Source organism: Pongo abelii, chromosome 14, assembly GCF_028885655.2.
Source record: "Pongo abelii isolate AG06213 chromosome 14, NHGRI_mPonAbe1-v2.0_pri, whole genome shotgun sequence".
In the NCBI taxonomy this organism is placed as follows: domain Eukaryota; kingdom Metazoa; phylum Chordata; class Mammalia; order Primates; family Hominidae; genus Pongo; species Pongo abelii.
In genome coordinates, this window is record NC_071999.2 from 116,911,157 (window position 1) to 116,925,206 (window position 14,050).

The 14,050-nt window shown below is 45.1% G+C and overlaps 1 protein-coding gene across 6 annotated transcripts in view; it reads right to left on the minus strand.

The window, feature by feature from the left end:
• CARS2 (cysteinyl-tRNA synthetase 2, mitochondrial) overlaps positions 1 to 14,050 on the minus strand; it is a 72,738-nt gene that overhangs the window by 13,250 nt on the left and 45,438 nt on the right. For 5 of the 6 annotated variants that reach the window (XM_054529227.2, XM_054529225.2, XM_024231042.3 and 2 more), the window contains 2 exons: positions 12,993 to 13,126; positions 9,102 to 9,169 (listed from right to left, as the gene is read on the minus strand). In XM_054529227.2, the coding sequence (XP_054385202.2) occupies positions 9,102 to 9,169; positions 12,993 to 13,126 (202 nt within the window). The other variant, XM_054529230.2, reaches the window with a different exon arrangement.

The following is a 14,050-nucleotide window of genomic DNA, read 5'->3' on the forward strand; positions in this document are numbered from 1 at the left end:
ATCTAGTTGCCATTCTTCACAAATTAACAAGAAAAATGGGCCAGGTGCCATGGGTCACACCTGTAACCCCAGCACTTTGTAAGGCTAAGGCAGGAGGATTGCTTGAGCCCAGGAGTTTGAGACCAGCCTGGGCAACACAGTGAGACTTCGTCTCTACAAAAAATACAAAATTAGCAGGTGTGGTAGTGCACGCCTGTGGTCCCAGCTCCTCAGGAGGCTGAAATGGGAGGTTTGCTGGAGCCCACGAGTTCCAGGCTGCAGTAAGCTAGGACTGCACCAGGTGCCACTGCACCAGGTGCCTGGGTGACAGCAAAACCCTCTCTCAAAAAAAAAAAAGAAAGAAAAAAAGGAAAAAAGGTAACCTGATTATAAGTCTAATTTGATGCTGGAGAGACCTGGGAAACAGACATTTTCATCTACTGCCAGTAGGAATGTAAATCATACTCATTGATAAAATCACCAGGGGCTGTATCCAAAACATACTGAATGTGCCTGTATCTCTGATATGCAATTCTACCTCAAGGCACTTTTCTCAAGTCACTAATCATTAGATGTGCACAGATACTTAGCTAAAGGATATTCATCACAGCACTGCAGCCTGCACAGTACAGGTCTCACAAACAAGCCCAACAACAGGGAAATAAAATCACGGTGCCTCACTGCCATGAGCCACTAAGCGGCTGCTAAAAATAATGCAGACATGGCAATGTCTGTGAAAATTTAAAATGCACATGCCCTAGTGGAAAATACAGTAGGATTTAAATGACCATCAATAGGGGATTCTTTAAATTAATTAAGCTGCACCCACACACTGGACTACGCAGCCATTCGAAAGAATGAACCAACTCCATATGGTAGAAAACCGACTGAGGCCGAGAGACTAATCAAGCAAGTGCAAAACTACACCACTGCGTGTGAAGAGAAGATGAGAAGCACAGCTACAGGGAGATGTGTGCACACACACACCTGCTCCGAGAAAACTAACCGCTGCTTCAGGAGAGAAGCCAGGCAACAGTGAACGTGGTCGGGCAGGAGGCCTGCTTTCCATACTTAGTACCTTTGAATTTTTCTACTGTGTGCTTCTCTGTCTTGTCTGCAGTTTTCAAACTTTCTGCAATTAAACCCATCACGTCTATAATCAAATTAAAACCTCACTTAAATTGTTAGGGAAAAGGCGGCACGCATACGACACTGCCTCATGAATGAGACAGAGGAGAAAGGTTGATGTGTATTGGCCTATCGTGTATAACGGAACACAGGAAGGTGAATCCAAAACAGAGAACACAACTGTGGCTGCTGGGGAGGGAATGGGTGCAGGCGGGCTCCAGGCCAGCCTTCTCCATGCTGTCTTTAGTGTTAATGCTGAACCCTGCAAATGTTTCACAGATACGACAAATAAAAGTAAATTGGGACCGGATGCAGTGGCTCATGCCTGTAATCCCAGCACTTTGGGAGGCCGAGGCAGATGAACCTGAGGTCAGGAGTTCAAGACCAGCCTGGCCAACATGGTGAAACCCCATCTCCACTAAAAATACAAAAATTAGCTGGGTGTGGTGGTGTAGGCCTGTAATCCCAGCTACTTGGGAGGCTGAAGCATGAGAATCGCTTGAACCTGGGAGGCAGAGGTTGCAGTGAGCTGAGATCACGCCACTGTACTCCAGCCTGGGCAACAGAGCAAGACTCTCTCAAAAAAGACAAAACAAAAAGTGAATTGGAAAGGGGAAGAGAGACCATCACACCGGAAACAAAGAGAACAAATGAACCTCTTGTGTTAATGAAAGGAGATCATTACACACTGCGAGTATATGTTCAGACCACAGAGCTTTAGTGGGATGCAGTCTACAAGAAAAAGAAATTTAAGTCCAGAATAGGTGAATCACAGAAACAGAAAGTAGATGAGTGGCTGTCAGGGGCTGGGAGGAGGTGGGAGTGAGAAGTGATGGCCCATGGATGTGGCGTTTCTTTTTGCGGTGATAAAAACGTTCTTAGAGGCTGGGCGCGGTGGCTCACGCCTGTTAGCCCAGCACTTTGGGAGGCCAAGGCGGGTGGATCACAAGGTCAGGAGATCGAGACCAGCCTGGCTAACATGGTGAAACCCTGTCTCTACTAAAAATACAAAAAATTAGCCGGGCATCGTGGCGGGCACCTGTAGTCCCAGCTACTCGGGAGGCTGAGGCAGGAGAATGGCGTGAACCCGGGAGGCGGAGCTTGCAGTGAGCCAAGATTGTGCCACTGCACTCCAGCCTGGGTGACAGAGCGAGACTCCGTCTCAAAAAGAAAAAAAAAAAATTCTTAGATAGTGGTGATGGTTTCACAACTGCGAATATCCTACAAACCACTAAGCAGTACCATTTAAATAGTATACTTATATAGTATGTGCGTTATATTTCAATAAAGCTATTAGTTTAAAAAGAAATAAAAAAGAAGGCTTAAGTTTTACTCAATAGTTTTACTGTTAATGGTAATATTAGTATTAAGTTTTAAAATTTATTGTGTGTATTTTAAGATAAAACAAAAAGTTGATATGCTCTCATAAGATGTTTAGTAAGAGAGGAAAATAAAGAGCTAAAACTAAAAAGCCCTGTGATATTAAATTTTATTTGGATATATCAAAACCTAAATAAGGAATCTATTTTGTACGTGCAGGTTTATCTCCCTCTCCCTTAGCTCTGACCCCTGACAAAGCCTAGACGCAGTGTCACTCCAGTAGCAATCAACATCGCAGTACCCAAATCTTGCCTTCAAAATCCCATTTCCCCTCAAAGGCAGGGATGCTGCTTGGAGAAACGGCAGGTCTGGGTAGGAAAGCAAAAGGCAGGCAGGTGCAGGAGCACAACAGAGGCCGAGGGGCCTGTCCCTGGGGGACCGGAGCCAGTCAGAAGAGCCCTCCCTGGCTAAATCTGGGATGATTTCAACACCCAAAAGATAATGACTGAATTGACAATATACTAAATAAATATAAATCAATGACTCTGTCTACTAAAAATAGAAAGACAAAACTCTTTTCTTTAAGAGGAATGCCAACTAATAAATGTAAAAGAAGGAACAATTAGACAACCATGACTTTGCAATAACCAATGAAATACGTGATCAAAGTGAAGCCTCTAAACCATAGGGTGGAAGGTTATTAGGAAACAAATTACCACACAGCATGCCACCTCTCAGATGCTTAATATTCATAAGAAGAAAATAAACTCTGCAGTAGAGGGATCTGATAGTCATTCCTTAACAAATGGTAAAACTCACCAACATGAATTGTAGGGCAACCTGACCTTGCAGTCCCCAGGGAATGCACTGTGAGTTCACAGCATCAACTACAAGGTATTCCTGCCAAAAAGCTTCTACCTGGATCAAACTGACCCTTTAACCCTCACTTCCCGTGAAAGGAACTACAGGAGATAGAAGAACAAGCTAAATGACAACCCAACGAAACAGACAAATCCAAAATGTGGGATGTTCAACAAGACAAGTGGCCCAATCTCATCAAAAAGTCAACACCACAGGAAAAATAAAAGGAGAAAGACTGCTGTAGATTAGATTAGAAACCTAGAAAGGACAATGAAATATAATTCAGCCTAAAGGAAGGAAATTTTGACATGGAATATAGCATAGGTGAATCTCGAGGACACCATGCTAAGTGAAATAAGCCAGTCCACTTACATGAGATCTAGAGCAGCCAAAATCATGGAAACAGAAAGTAGAAGGGTTGTTGCCAAGGCCTGGGGAAAGGGGAAATGGGAAGTTGTTCAGTGAGTCCACAGTTTTGGTTTTACAAGATGAAAAAATTCTAGAGATCTGTTGCATAACAATGTGGACATATTAACGCTACTGAACTGTATGGTTAAGATGATAACTTTTATGTTACGTGGTTTTTTTAACCACATTTTAAAAAACCCTAAAAAGACACAACATACAAATGCAACACATGAACCTTGATCAACTCCTCGTTTAAAAATAAAAGTATAAAACACATTTTGGGGATAACTGGAGAAAACAGGCCAGGTGCGGTGACTCATGCCTGTGATCCCAGCACTTTGGGAGGCTGAGGCAGGTGGATCACCTGAGGTCAGGAGTTCGAGACCAGCTTGGCCAACATGGTGAAACCCTGTCTCTACTAAACAAAACAAAACAAAAATTAGCCAGGCATGGTGGTGTGCACCTATAATCCCAGCTACTCGGGAGGCTGAGGCAGGAGGATCATTTGAACCCGGGAGGTGGAGGTTGCAGTAAGCTGAGATCACGCCACTGTACTCCAGCCTGGGTGATAGTGAGACAAACAAAAAAACAAAAAAACAACAACAAAAAAAGAAAAACAGACTACAGACTAGATAATATTAAGAAATTACTGCTAACTTTTTAGGTGTTTGGATTATGTAGGAAAGCATCCTTATTTTTAGGAGTTGGTTACAGAATAGAGAAGTGTCATGATGTCTTCAATGTATTTTCTAATGGTCAATAACAAGCATTATATACAGGCGTGCATGTACACACATGCTCACACAAATGTGCACACGCACACATGCTCACCACTCCCATAAACACAGATAAAGCCCCTGAAGGGTACCACAGCCCGCCAGCCCCGAATATGCCTCCCTGGCATACAGATTATTTTGAGCTAAAGACCACTGAGAACAAGCAGATGCAGGAAATGCTCTAAAAACAGGGTGCAAGTTTTCCTTGTAAACAAAGCTCCCAGTTGTAAAAGATGTGTCCTGCTGTAGCAGGGTAAGGACTCCCTAACAACTCTCAATAGAGAGGCTCAATCTGCAAAACAAATTTTACTCAACAATCCTTGTTTATCACTTTTCCTAGTCACCCTCCCAAAACCTGCCTGCCCCTCCTCAAGCCCAAATCTCCTTTTTTTTTTGTTTGGCCTAGCATAGTTCACAGGCAGACCTCAGACATACTGAGGGGTTGGTTCCAGACCACCACGATAAAGTGAATATCACAATAAAGCAAGGCACACGTATTTTCTGGTTTCCCAGTGCATATAAAAGTTATGTTTACACTATTATACTGCAGTCTATTAAGTATATAATAACATTATGTCTGAAAGAACAATGTACATACCTTAATGAAAAAATATTTTATTGCTAACAAAAATGCTAACAATCATGAGCCTTCAGTGAGTCATCTTTTTGCTGGTGGAAGGTTTTGATTCAATATTATGGCTGCTGACTGATCAAGGTAGTGGTTGATGAAGGCTGAGTTACTGTGGCAATTTCTTAAAACAAGACAATAATGAAGTCTGTGCCATCAATTGGACTCTTCCTTTCATGAAAGATTTCTCTGTAGCATCCAATGTTTGATAGCATTTTACCCACAGCAGAATATCTTTCAAAACTGGAGCCAATCCTCTCAAACCCTGCCATTGCTTTATCAACTAAATGTATGCAATTGTCTAAATCCTTTGTTGTCATTTCAACAACGTCCACAGCATCTTCACCAGGAGTAGATTCCATCTCAAGAAACCACTTTCTTTGCTCATTCATAAGAAGCAACTCCTCGTTTGTTCAACTTTTATCATGAGGTTGCAGCAGTTCAGTCACATCTCCAGGATCCATTTCTAATTTCAATAGTTCTCTTGCTATTCCCACCATATATGCAGTGACTTCCTCCAATGATGTCCTGAACCCCTCAAAGTCAACCATGAGAGTTGGACTTAACTTCTTTCAAACTCCTGTTAATGTTAATATTTTGGCCTATTCTCATCAATCATACATGTTCTTACTGGCATCTAGAACGGTGAATCCTTTCCAGAAGGTTTCCAATTTACTTTGCCCAGCTCCATCAGAGGAATCACTATCTACGGCAGCTATAGCCTTATGAACTATTTTTCTTAAATAGTAAGATTTAAAAGTTGAAATTATTCCTTGATCAATGGGCTGCAGAATGTTCTGTTAGCAGCATAAAAACAATATTACTCTCATTGTATGTCTCCATCAAAGCTCCTGGATGACCAGGTGCACTGTCAATATTTGGAAAGGAATCCTTTCTTCTGAGCAGTAGGTCTCAACAGTGGGCTTCAAATATTCAGTAAACCATGCTGTAAATGGATGTGCTGTCATACAGGCTTTGATATTCCACGTATACAGCATAGGAAGCGTACACTTAGCATAAATCTTTTTTTTTTTTTTGAGATGGAGTGTAGCTGTCGCCCAGGCTGGAGTGCAGTGGCACAATCTTGGCTCACTGCAACCTCCGCCTCCTGGGTTCAAGCAGTTCTCTTGCCTCAGCCTCCCAAGTAGCTGAGATTACAGGCACCCACCACCATGCCCAGCTGATTTTTGTATTTTTAGTAGAGACAGGGTTTCACTGTGTTGGCCAGGCTGGTCTCGAACTCCTGACCTCATGATATGCCCACCTGGGCCCGCCAAAGTGCTGGGATTACAAGCGTGAGCCACTGCACCCAGCCGACTTAGCATAATTCTCAAGGGCCCTAGGATTTTTTGAATTGTCAATGAGCGCTGGCTTCAACTTAAAGTCATCAGCTGCATTAGCCCCTAACAACAGTCAGCCTGTCCTTTGAAGCTCTGAAGCCAGCCATTGACTTCTTTCTAGCTACAAAAGTCCTAGACAGCATCTTCTTCCAACAGAAGGCTGTTTCATCTACATTAGAAAGATCTGCTGTTTACTGTGGCCACCTTCATCACTTATTTTAGCTAGGTCTTCTGGATAACTTGCTGCAGCTTCTCCATCGGTACTTGCTGCTTCACTTTGTAGTTTTATATTATGGACATGAATTCTTTCCTTCAACCTCACAAACCAACCCCTGCTAGCTTCCAACTTTTCTTTGCAGCTTTCTCATCTCTCTCAGCCTTCATAGAACTGAAAAAATCTAGGGCCTTGTTCCAGATTAGGCTGTGGCTTACAGGAATGTTGTGGCTGGTTTGATCTTCTCCATCCAGACCACTCAAACTTTCTCCATTATCAGCAATAAGGCTGTTTTGCTTGCTAATCATTTGTGTGTTCGCTGGAATAGCACTTTTGATTTCCTTCAAGAACTTTTCCTTTGCATTCACAACTTGGCTAAATATTTGGTGCAAGAGGCTTAGCTTTCAGCCTGTCTCAGCTTTTGACATACCCTCCTCATTAAGCTTAAGCATTTCTAGCTTTTGATGGAAAGTGAGAGATGTGTGACTCTTCCTTTCACTTGAACACTTAGAGGCCACTGTAGGGCTAGTAACTGGCCCAATTTCAATATTGTTGTGTCGCAGGGAATAGGGGAGCCCAAAGAGGGGCAGATCTAAGGGAATGGACAGTTGGTGGAGCAGTCAGAACATGCACAACACATACTAAGTTCTGTCTTCCATGGATGTGGTTCATGGAGCCCCAAAACAATTACAACAGTAACATCAGAGATCACTGGCCACAGATCACCATAACAGATTTAATAATGAGAAACTTTGAAATAATGCAAGAATTACCCAAACATGACACACAGAAACAAAGTGAGAACATGCTGTTGGCAAATTGTGCCAACAGATTTGCTCGGTGCAGGGCTGCCACAAACCTTCAATCTGTAAAGACACAGCATCTGCGAAGTGCGGTAAAGTGAAGCTCAATAAAGCAAGGTCCCTGCAGTGGCCGGGCTCCGACCCCCTCTGCACCATGCAACCCCATGGCTGGGTTCGGACCCCCCTCTGCGTCATGCAACCCCGTGGCCAGGCTCTGACCCCTCCTCTGTGTCATGCAACCCCGTAGCCGGGCTCCGACCCCCCTCTGCGTTATGCAACCCCGTGGCCAATCCCCCTCTGCGTCATGCAACCCCGTGGCCGGGCTCCGACCCCCTCTGCATCATGCAACCCCGTGGCCGGGCTCTGACCCCCACCCCGCGTCATGCAACCCTGTGGCCGGACTCCGACCCCCCCCCCCCCACATCATGCAACCCCGTGGCCGGGCTCCAGCACCCCCTGCATCATGCAACCCTGTGGCCGGGCTCTGGCCCCCTTCTGCACCATGCAACCCTGTGGCTGGGCTCTGACCCCCTTCTGCGTCATGCAACCCCATAGCTAGGCTCCGACCCCGCTCTGTACCATGCAACCCGGTGGCTGGGTTTGGACCCCCTCTGCGTCATGCAACCCCGTGGCTGGGCTCCGACCCTCCTCTGTGTCATGCAACCCTGTGCTCCACCTCCACGTGTGCCACGCACGCTCTAATACATTTCTCTTTGTTTTTCTCTTGCTAATCTGTCTTTGGCCAGTCTATTTACTAATTTAATTTAGGCTCCCCGGTGAGAGAATCTAAGCTGAGTAGGGGAAAAAGATCCTACACAGCAAATACAGCAAAATCATCACACTATTGAATCTGGGTGGAGCCATAGTGATGTTTCTTTCAACTTTTCTATAGGTTTGAAATTTTGCCTAGGGTAAAATGGAAAAATTCTACTTAAGGAAACTATATACAAATTATTTTGTGAGGAGCAGTCCCTGTTGGTGTATCCTAAATCTGACAGGTACAGCTTTCACTGGTTTGCTATTTAGGCAGTGAGATCTGGATACTATTCTTCTCCATTTATTTTGCAATTAAATTAAATCTGGCTTTAAAGACAGGCCAGAAGACAAAGGAGGAGTTCAAACTATGTCAGCCAGAGCCCTCCGCGGGTGCGCCTGTTTTTCATTCACACAGAAATTCACATTCCATGTGTCAGCACCACAGCACGATGCCATTTTTCAGGTTGGTTAAGGATCCGGCCAGCTCTGAGCCTATTAAAGGCAAACAGCAAAACCCAAACAAATCCCAAAGCCACACTAGCAGGAGGCGGTGGGTGAGGGCAGGAAGGAAGTCAGCAGATGCGCCAAGAGGGAGACAACCATTATACAAGGAAAAGGCAAAGAAGGCGGCGCCGGCCTCGAAACGCGGAAAGAGAAAGCGAAGCTCCACCGAGAAAGGGACTGCGGAAACCTGCAGGAGGCGCAGCTGAGGGAGTGCGATCAGGCGGAGAGCCAAAGTGGGAGGGAGGTGAGGCAGGTCTCGTCCTAAGAAAGGGGCCAGAGGGCACTGGGAATGGGATTCCGTGGTTCTCAAATGACACAGAAGCCTTTAAGATGGGTTCCACAAGCTATCGGCACCTCAGAGATACAATACAAAAAGCACGTTACCTTAATAGTAATGTAGTTTTTTAATGATTTGGACATTTTTTCTTCTTTGCCTTTGACGTGCAAATGCCCTGAAACAAAAACAAAAGCATTCAAGTCTGAGCTAGGTGAGGAGACTCTCTGGTCTCAGGGACACATGGCTCCCCAGGAAACGAACGGGAACCTGCACATATCCAATGTATAGGCCAGTGTATGTTGGTATAAATCTGCCCCCGAATCTTCACCCGTGCTGGGCCTTCCGGGAAGACACGACCTGCCCTTGTTCCACAGTGCAGGGACACCCAGCCCCACAGTGAGAGCGAATGGCAGGGGTGCCCCAGCTGACTCAGAAGCTAAACAAGAGCCAGCAACCGTGGTACCGACAGCAGTATTTCGTCTATTTTTTCCTCTCCTGTAATTCAGAGATACTGATTTAACAGACAGCATCTGAAGAAATGACAAAGCTCTCATTTGGCAAATCAGGCACTTGGCGGTAAAGCTTGTTGACCGTTGTCCAAAAACAGAGTGGCGCTTGTGGGTCTCTGAGTGGGAAGAATCAGAGGTCCTGTTGCAGTTGTTTTCACAGGCTTTGATGACTTGGGTATTATTTCATCCCCTATGTATGTGAAAGACAGGAGGAAAACCAAACCCATTTAAGGAACTCCTAAATGTGACCCTGAAATTCTCCCTGGCCTGTAGCTTTACAAGGCTTATCTCCAAGAGAAGAGCTTTCTGTTTCTAACAGAAGACTCTTCCTCTTTTTCTGACACAACTTCAAATAGCAGCGCTCCAGGCCGGATGCAGTGGCTCACACCCGTAATCCCAGCCCTTTGGGAGGCTAAGGTGGAAGGACCGCTTGAGCCCAGAAGTTGAAACCAGTCTGGGCAACATGGCAACACCCGGTCTCTACAAAAAAGTTAAAAATTAGCTGGGCGTGGTGGGGCACACCTGCAGTCCCAACATCCCAGCAACTCAGGAGGCTGAGGTGGGAGGATCGCTTGAGCCCAGGAGGTTGGGCCTAGAGTGAGCTATGTTCATGCCACTGCACTCCAGCCTGGGCCACAGAGCGATACTCTGCCTCAAAAATAAATAAATAAATAAACAAACCAACCAACCGATTAGAATGTGATTTCCAAAAAACATATATAACTTTGAACTTGTAATTCTATCTAATGTGATTATACCAAGAGTGATTCTGATTTTTTAAAATGGATGATAGTTGGAAAATGAAACACATTTGCTAAGGCCTGAATGTTTATGTCCTCCCAAATTCCTGTCAAAATCCTCAGCCCTCAAGTGACGGAAACTGAAGGCAGGGCCTGTGGGCGGTGATGAGGTCACAGGGGCAGAGCCAGTGTGAATGGAATCAGTGTTTTTATAACAGAGGCCCCTCGAGAGCTGACGGCCGTTTATGAATGGGAAGCAGGCCCTCCCGAGACACTGAATCTGCCAGTGCGCTGATGCAGGACTTCCAGCCAGCAGAACTGTGAGGAATTCATTGCTGTTGTTCATAAGATGCCCGCTTTTAGTATTTGGCTATAGCAGCCCTAACAGGCTGGGATAGCGTCTGCCCACTTAGCTCCTCCATCCACTGGGTACAGGAGAACAGGTGTCACTTCTCCTATGTCAGGAGACACTGATGTTTTGTTTGGGGCCAAACTAGTATGAAAAAGATTGCTGGTATCTTAATAGGTAGTAAAAAATCACTGAAAAATAGCAACAAAACTTTCCCACCAGGTGCGTGGCTCACGCCTATAATCCCAGCACTTTGGGAGGCAGAGGTGGCAGATCACTTGAGGTCAGGGGTTTGAGCCCAGCCTGGCCAACATGGTGAAACCCTGCTTCTACTAAAAATACAAAAATTAGCCGGGTGTGGTGGTATGCACCTGTAGTCCCAGTTACTAGGACAGCTGAGGCAGAAGAATTGCTTGAACCCAGGAGGCAGAGGTTGTGGTGAGCTCAGATAGTGCCACTGTACTCCCGGGCTGGGGGACGAAGCGAGATTGTCTCAACAACAACAACAACAACAACAAATGCTTTCCCATTCCCACATCAGAAGGTGAACACGACCTCCGTTTCTAGACCCCGGCCCCTCCTCATTACCTGACAGGGCAAAGTGTCAGCACAGCTAAGGCTGCCCTTCCTGCTCCCCAGCTCCACACTCGCAGAAGGGCTCACGGCAGGTCATTGTTGTCAATAACAAACCCTGACCTACTGAACAGGATAAACCTGCAGACAGAAACGCACCTGCGGAGGGAGCAACTCCAGCTCCTCAGACAGTTCAGGGGGTGCTGAACTGAGCCCTGAACGAAGTCACTGAGGAAGTGACTTTGGGGCAATCAGCCTCATCTATTTACTTTCATGAAGAAACCCAAGTGAACCCTGCTGCGGACCAGAAAACCGGAGCACTTCTGCATTTAATGTCACCTTACTGTGACATCCTAATTTCCCAATTCAAGGATTTCAAAAACTAGTATTTGTTAATTTCCTGTATTTCAGATGTCAAAGTTTGCATCTCCAAATCTATCACTACCAAACACTCTTTATCTTCCTTTATCTGGGACGAGGGACACGACTACCTCTGTGCCTGAGACACAGTGTCTCAGCCCCACCAGATGGGCTCCCAGCACGCTTCCTCTCCAAGAACACAATTCAGAAGTCCTTGGACCACGGAAGAGAGACCTCTTTCCCCATGGTCAAAAGTGGAGTGCAGGCCCCCGGCTGTGGAAATCAGTGCTGGGCTCCCCGAGGGGTGATGCCTTAAATATTCCACCACTGGGCAGTGTGCACCCCCTCCCACGTGAGCGCCAGCTGAAACGGAAGTGAGGGCGGCAGGTGTTTGTTCTGATTAGAAACTCCACCGACACCGGAATAAAGCCGATTTCAGCTAGTGCTGAGCCCTCCCCAGGGAAATGGTATGGGGTGCTGGACAACAGGTCCTAAGTCCTCAAACAGCCACGCAGCCAGCTTTGTTTCTGCTTCATTTTTAGACAAAAACTGGGGCACTGTGAGAGGCAGACACAGTAGGTAATGGTAGGGGCAGAGCCGCCTGCTGGGTCCCCCGACTCAACAGGGTAAGCCCAGGGTGAAGGACAAGCTGCAGGAAGTGACTTCGGGGCAATCAGCCTCATCTACTTTCACGAAGAAACCCAAGTGAACTCTGCTGCGGACCAGAAAACCGGAGCACTTCTGCATTTAATGTCACTTTACTGTGACATCCTAATTTCCCAATTCGAGGACTTCAAAAAATAGTATTTGTTAATTTTCTGTATTTTAGATGTCGAAGTTTGCATCTCCAAATCCTATCACTACCAAACACTCTTTATCTTTCTTCGTCTCAAATACCTTAGCTGTCCATCCCCAAAAGCTAATAAGACTAGTTAATTCTGGCCCTGTAAACTTGGAAATATAACTCTTCCAGTGTATCCAAGTGAATTCCAAAATTGCTGGGTTCGAGGTGTTGCTTAACTCATGGTGTTGCATCCACTTCTGAGAGCAGACAGCTGGGGTTCATCAGTTAGGTGTTTGAACAGTGGAAGAAAGGGCAGTGTTATTAGAAGATGGCAGAGATGTCTAGTGACAATATTATAGCTTCAGAAAGGAGTGTTCATAATTATCATTACATTGTACTACTTGAAGTTCTTTCTTAATAGTTTTACTTGAAAGAAACTTTATATAGAACAGCACTGCCAAACATTTTCCATACTCTAGTCAGTTCCAAAAAGGTATAATCATTGCTGCAATCCAAGGAAGTTCATGTCCAAATGATTGAAACTCAAAAATAATTTAAGAGGCAAATCCATTTCTTGACCTATTAGCTGATCTACTATGTATTTCCAAATGTAGCTGTTCTGCCGACAAAGACAGAACTGCCAGAATTGAAACAGAACAAATTAATCTGAAGTTATTACTTACCAGAATGCAGAAAATAATTTCCCCACTGCTTGCACTGATGAAAGACTTCACACTGTGCAATTTCGTTTTCATGATGTGGAAAAGCTAAATCTATCCCACCTGAATGGATATCCAGTTGACTTCCAAATACCATACTGCAAGACACAGTGCAAAGTAGTGAATTTATTCAATCAAGCAACAGATTTTCTTCTAACCTCATCTATTTATTCCCTCCAGCCTTTTTAATTCAGTGAATAAATGGATCTCAATTTTAAATCAATTTGCATGATAATTTAACTGATTCAAATGAAAACTGAAATCCTGTTATCACAAACCCATAATTCATGACTTTTCATCCTAGTAAAGGGACTTAATTCTTTTTGATCCAGGTTCTTTTTTTCTCTCTCTTTCTCTTTCTTTTTAACTCAAAAAATTACCTTTACTTACTTTCAATAGGTAGAGTTTAGTGGTTTTCCAATTTTAACAAGAGATGGAACTATAAAATCATGACAATGTTTCATTTGGCTTTTGCAAGCGTAACTAACAGTCACGTACCAATAACAAGGTAAGAGAGTTCAAAGCAACACAGGTTGCCATTTCTCCTACAGTGCTGTGCCATGCCTCCATAAAAACCGCATTTCTGCAAACCCACACAAAAAAATTAATGGGGTTGATGGGGGGAAATGAGGCTGGGCCAGCCCACTCGAAGCTCTGTCCCAGCTGCAGAAGCATGGCGACGCAGCAGGCCGGTGGATTTTCTTAAAATGATAGATACAGAAATTTCTAAGGTGCCAACGCCTCGCAGAGGTCCTTCCTGCTCCCACTGGTCTGGCTCCCTGTGCTCCGGGAAGGACTGCACACGGAGGTCTTGAGCCTGGGGAAACAGGCATCACAGAAACACACGTAATGTGACGTTCTAAGACTTTTACATCTTAGCTGGGCGTGGTGGCTCACGCCTGTAAACCCAGCACTTTGGGAGGCTGAGGCAGGCAGATCACGAGGTCAGGAGATCGAGACCATCCTGGCTAACACGGTGAAACCCCGTCTCCACTAAAAATACAAAAAATTAGCTGGGCGTG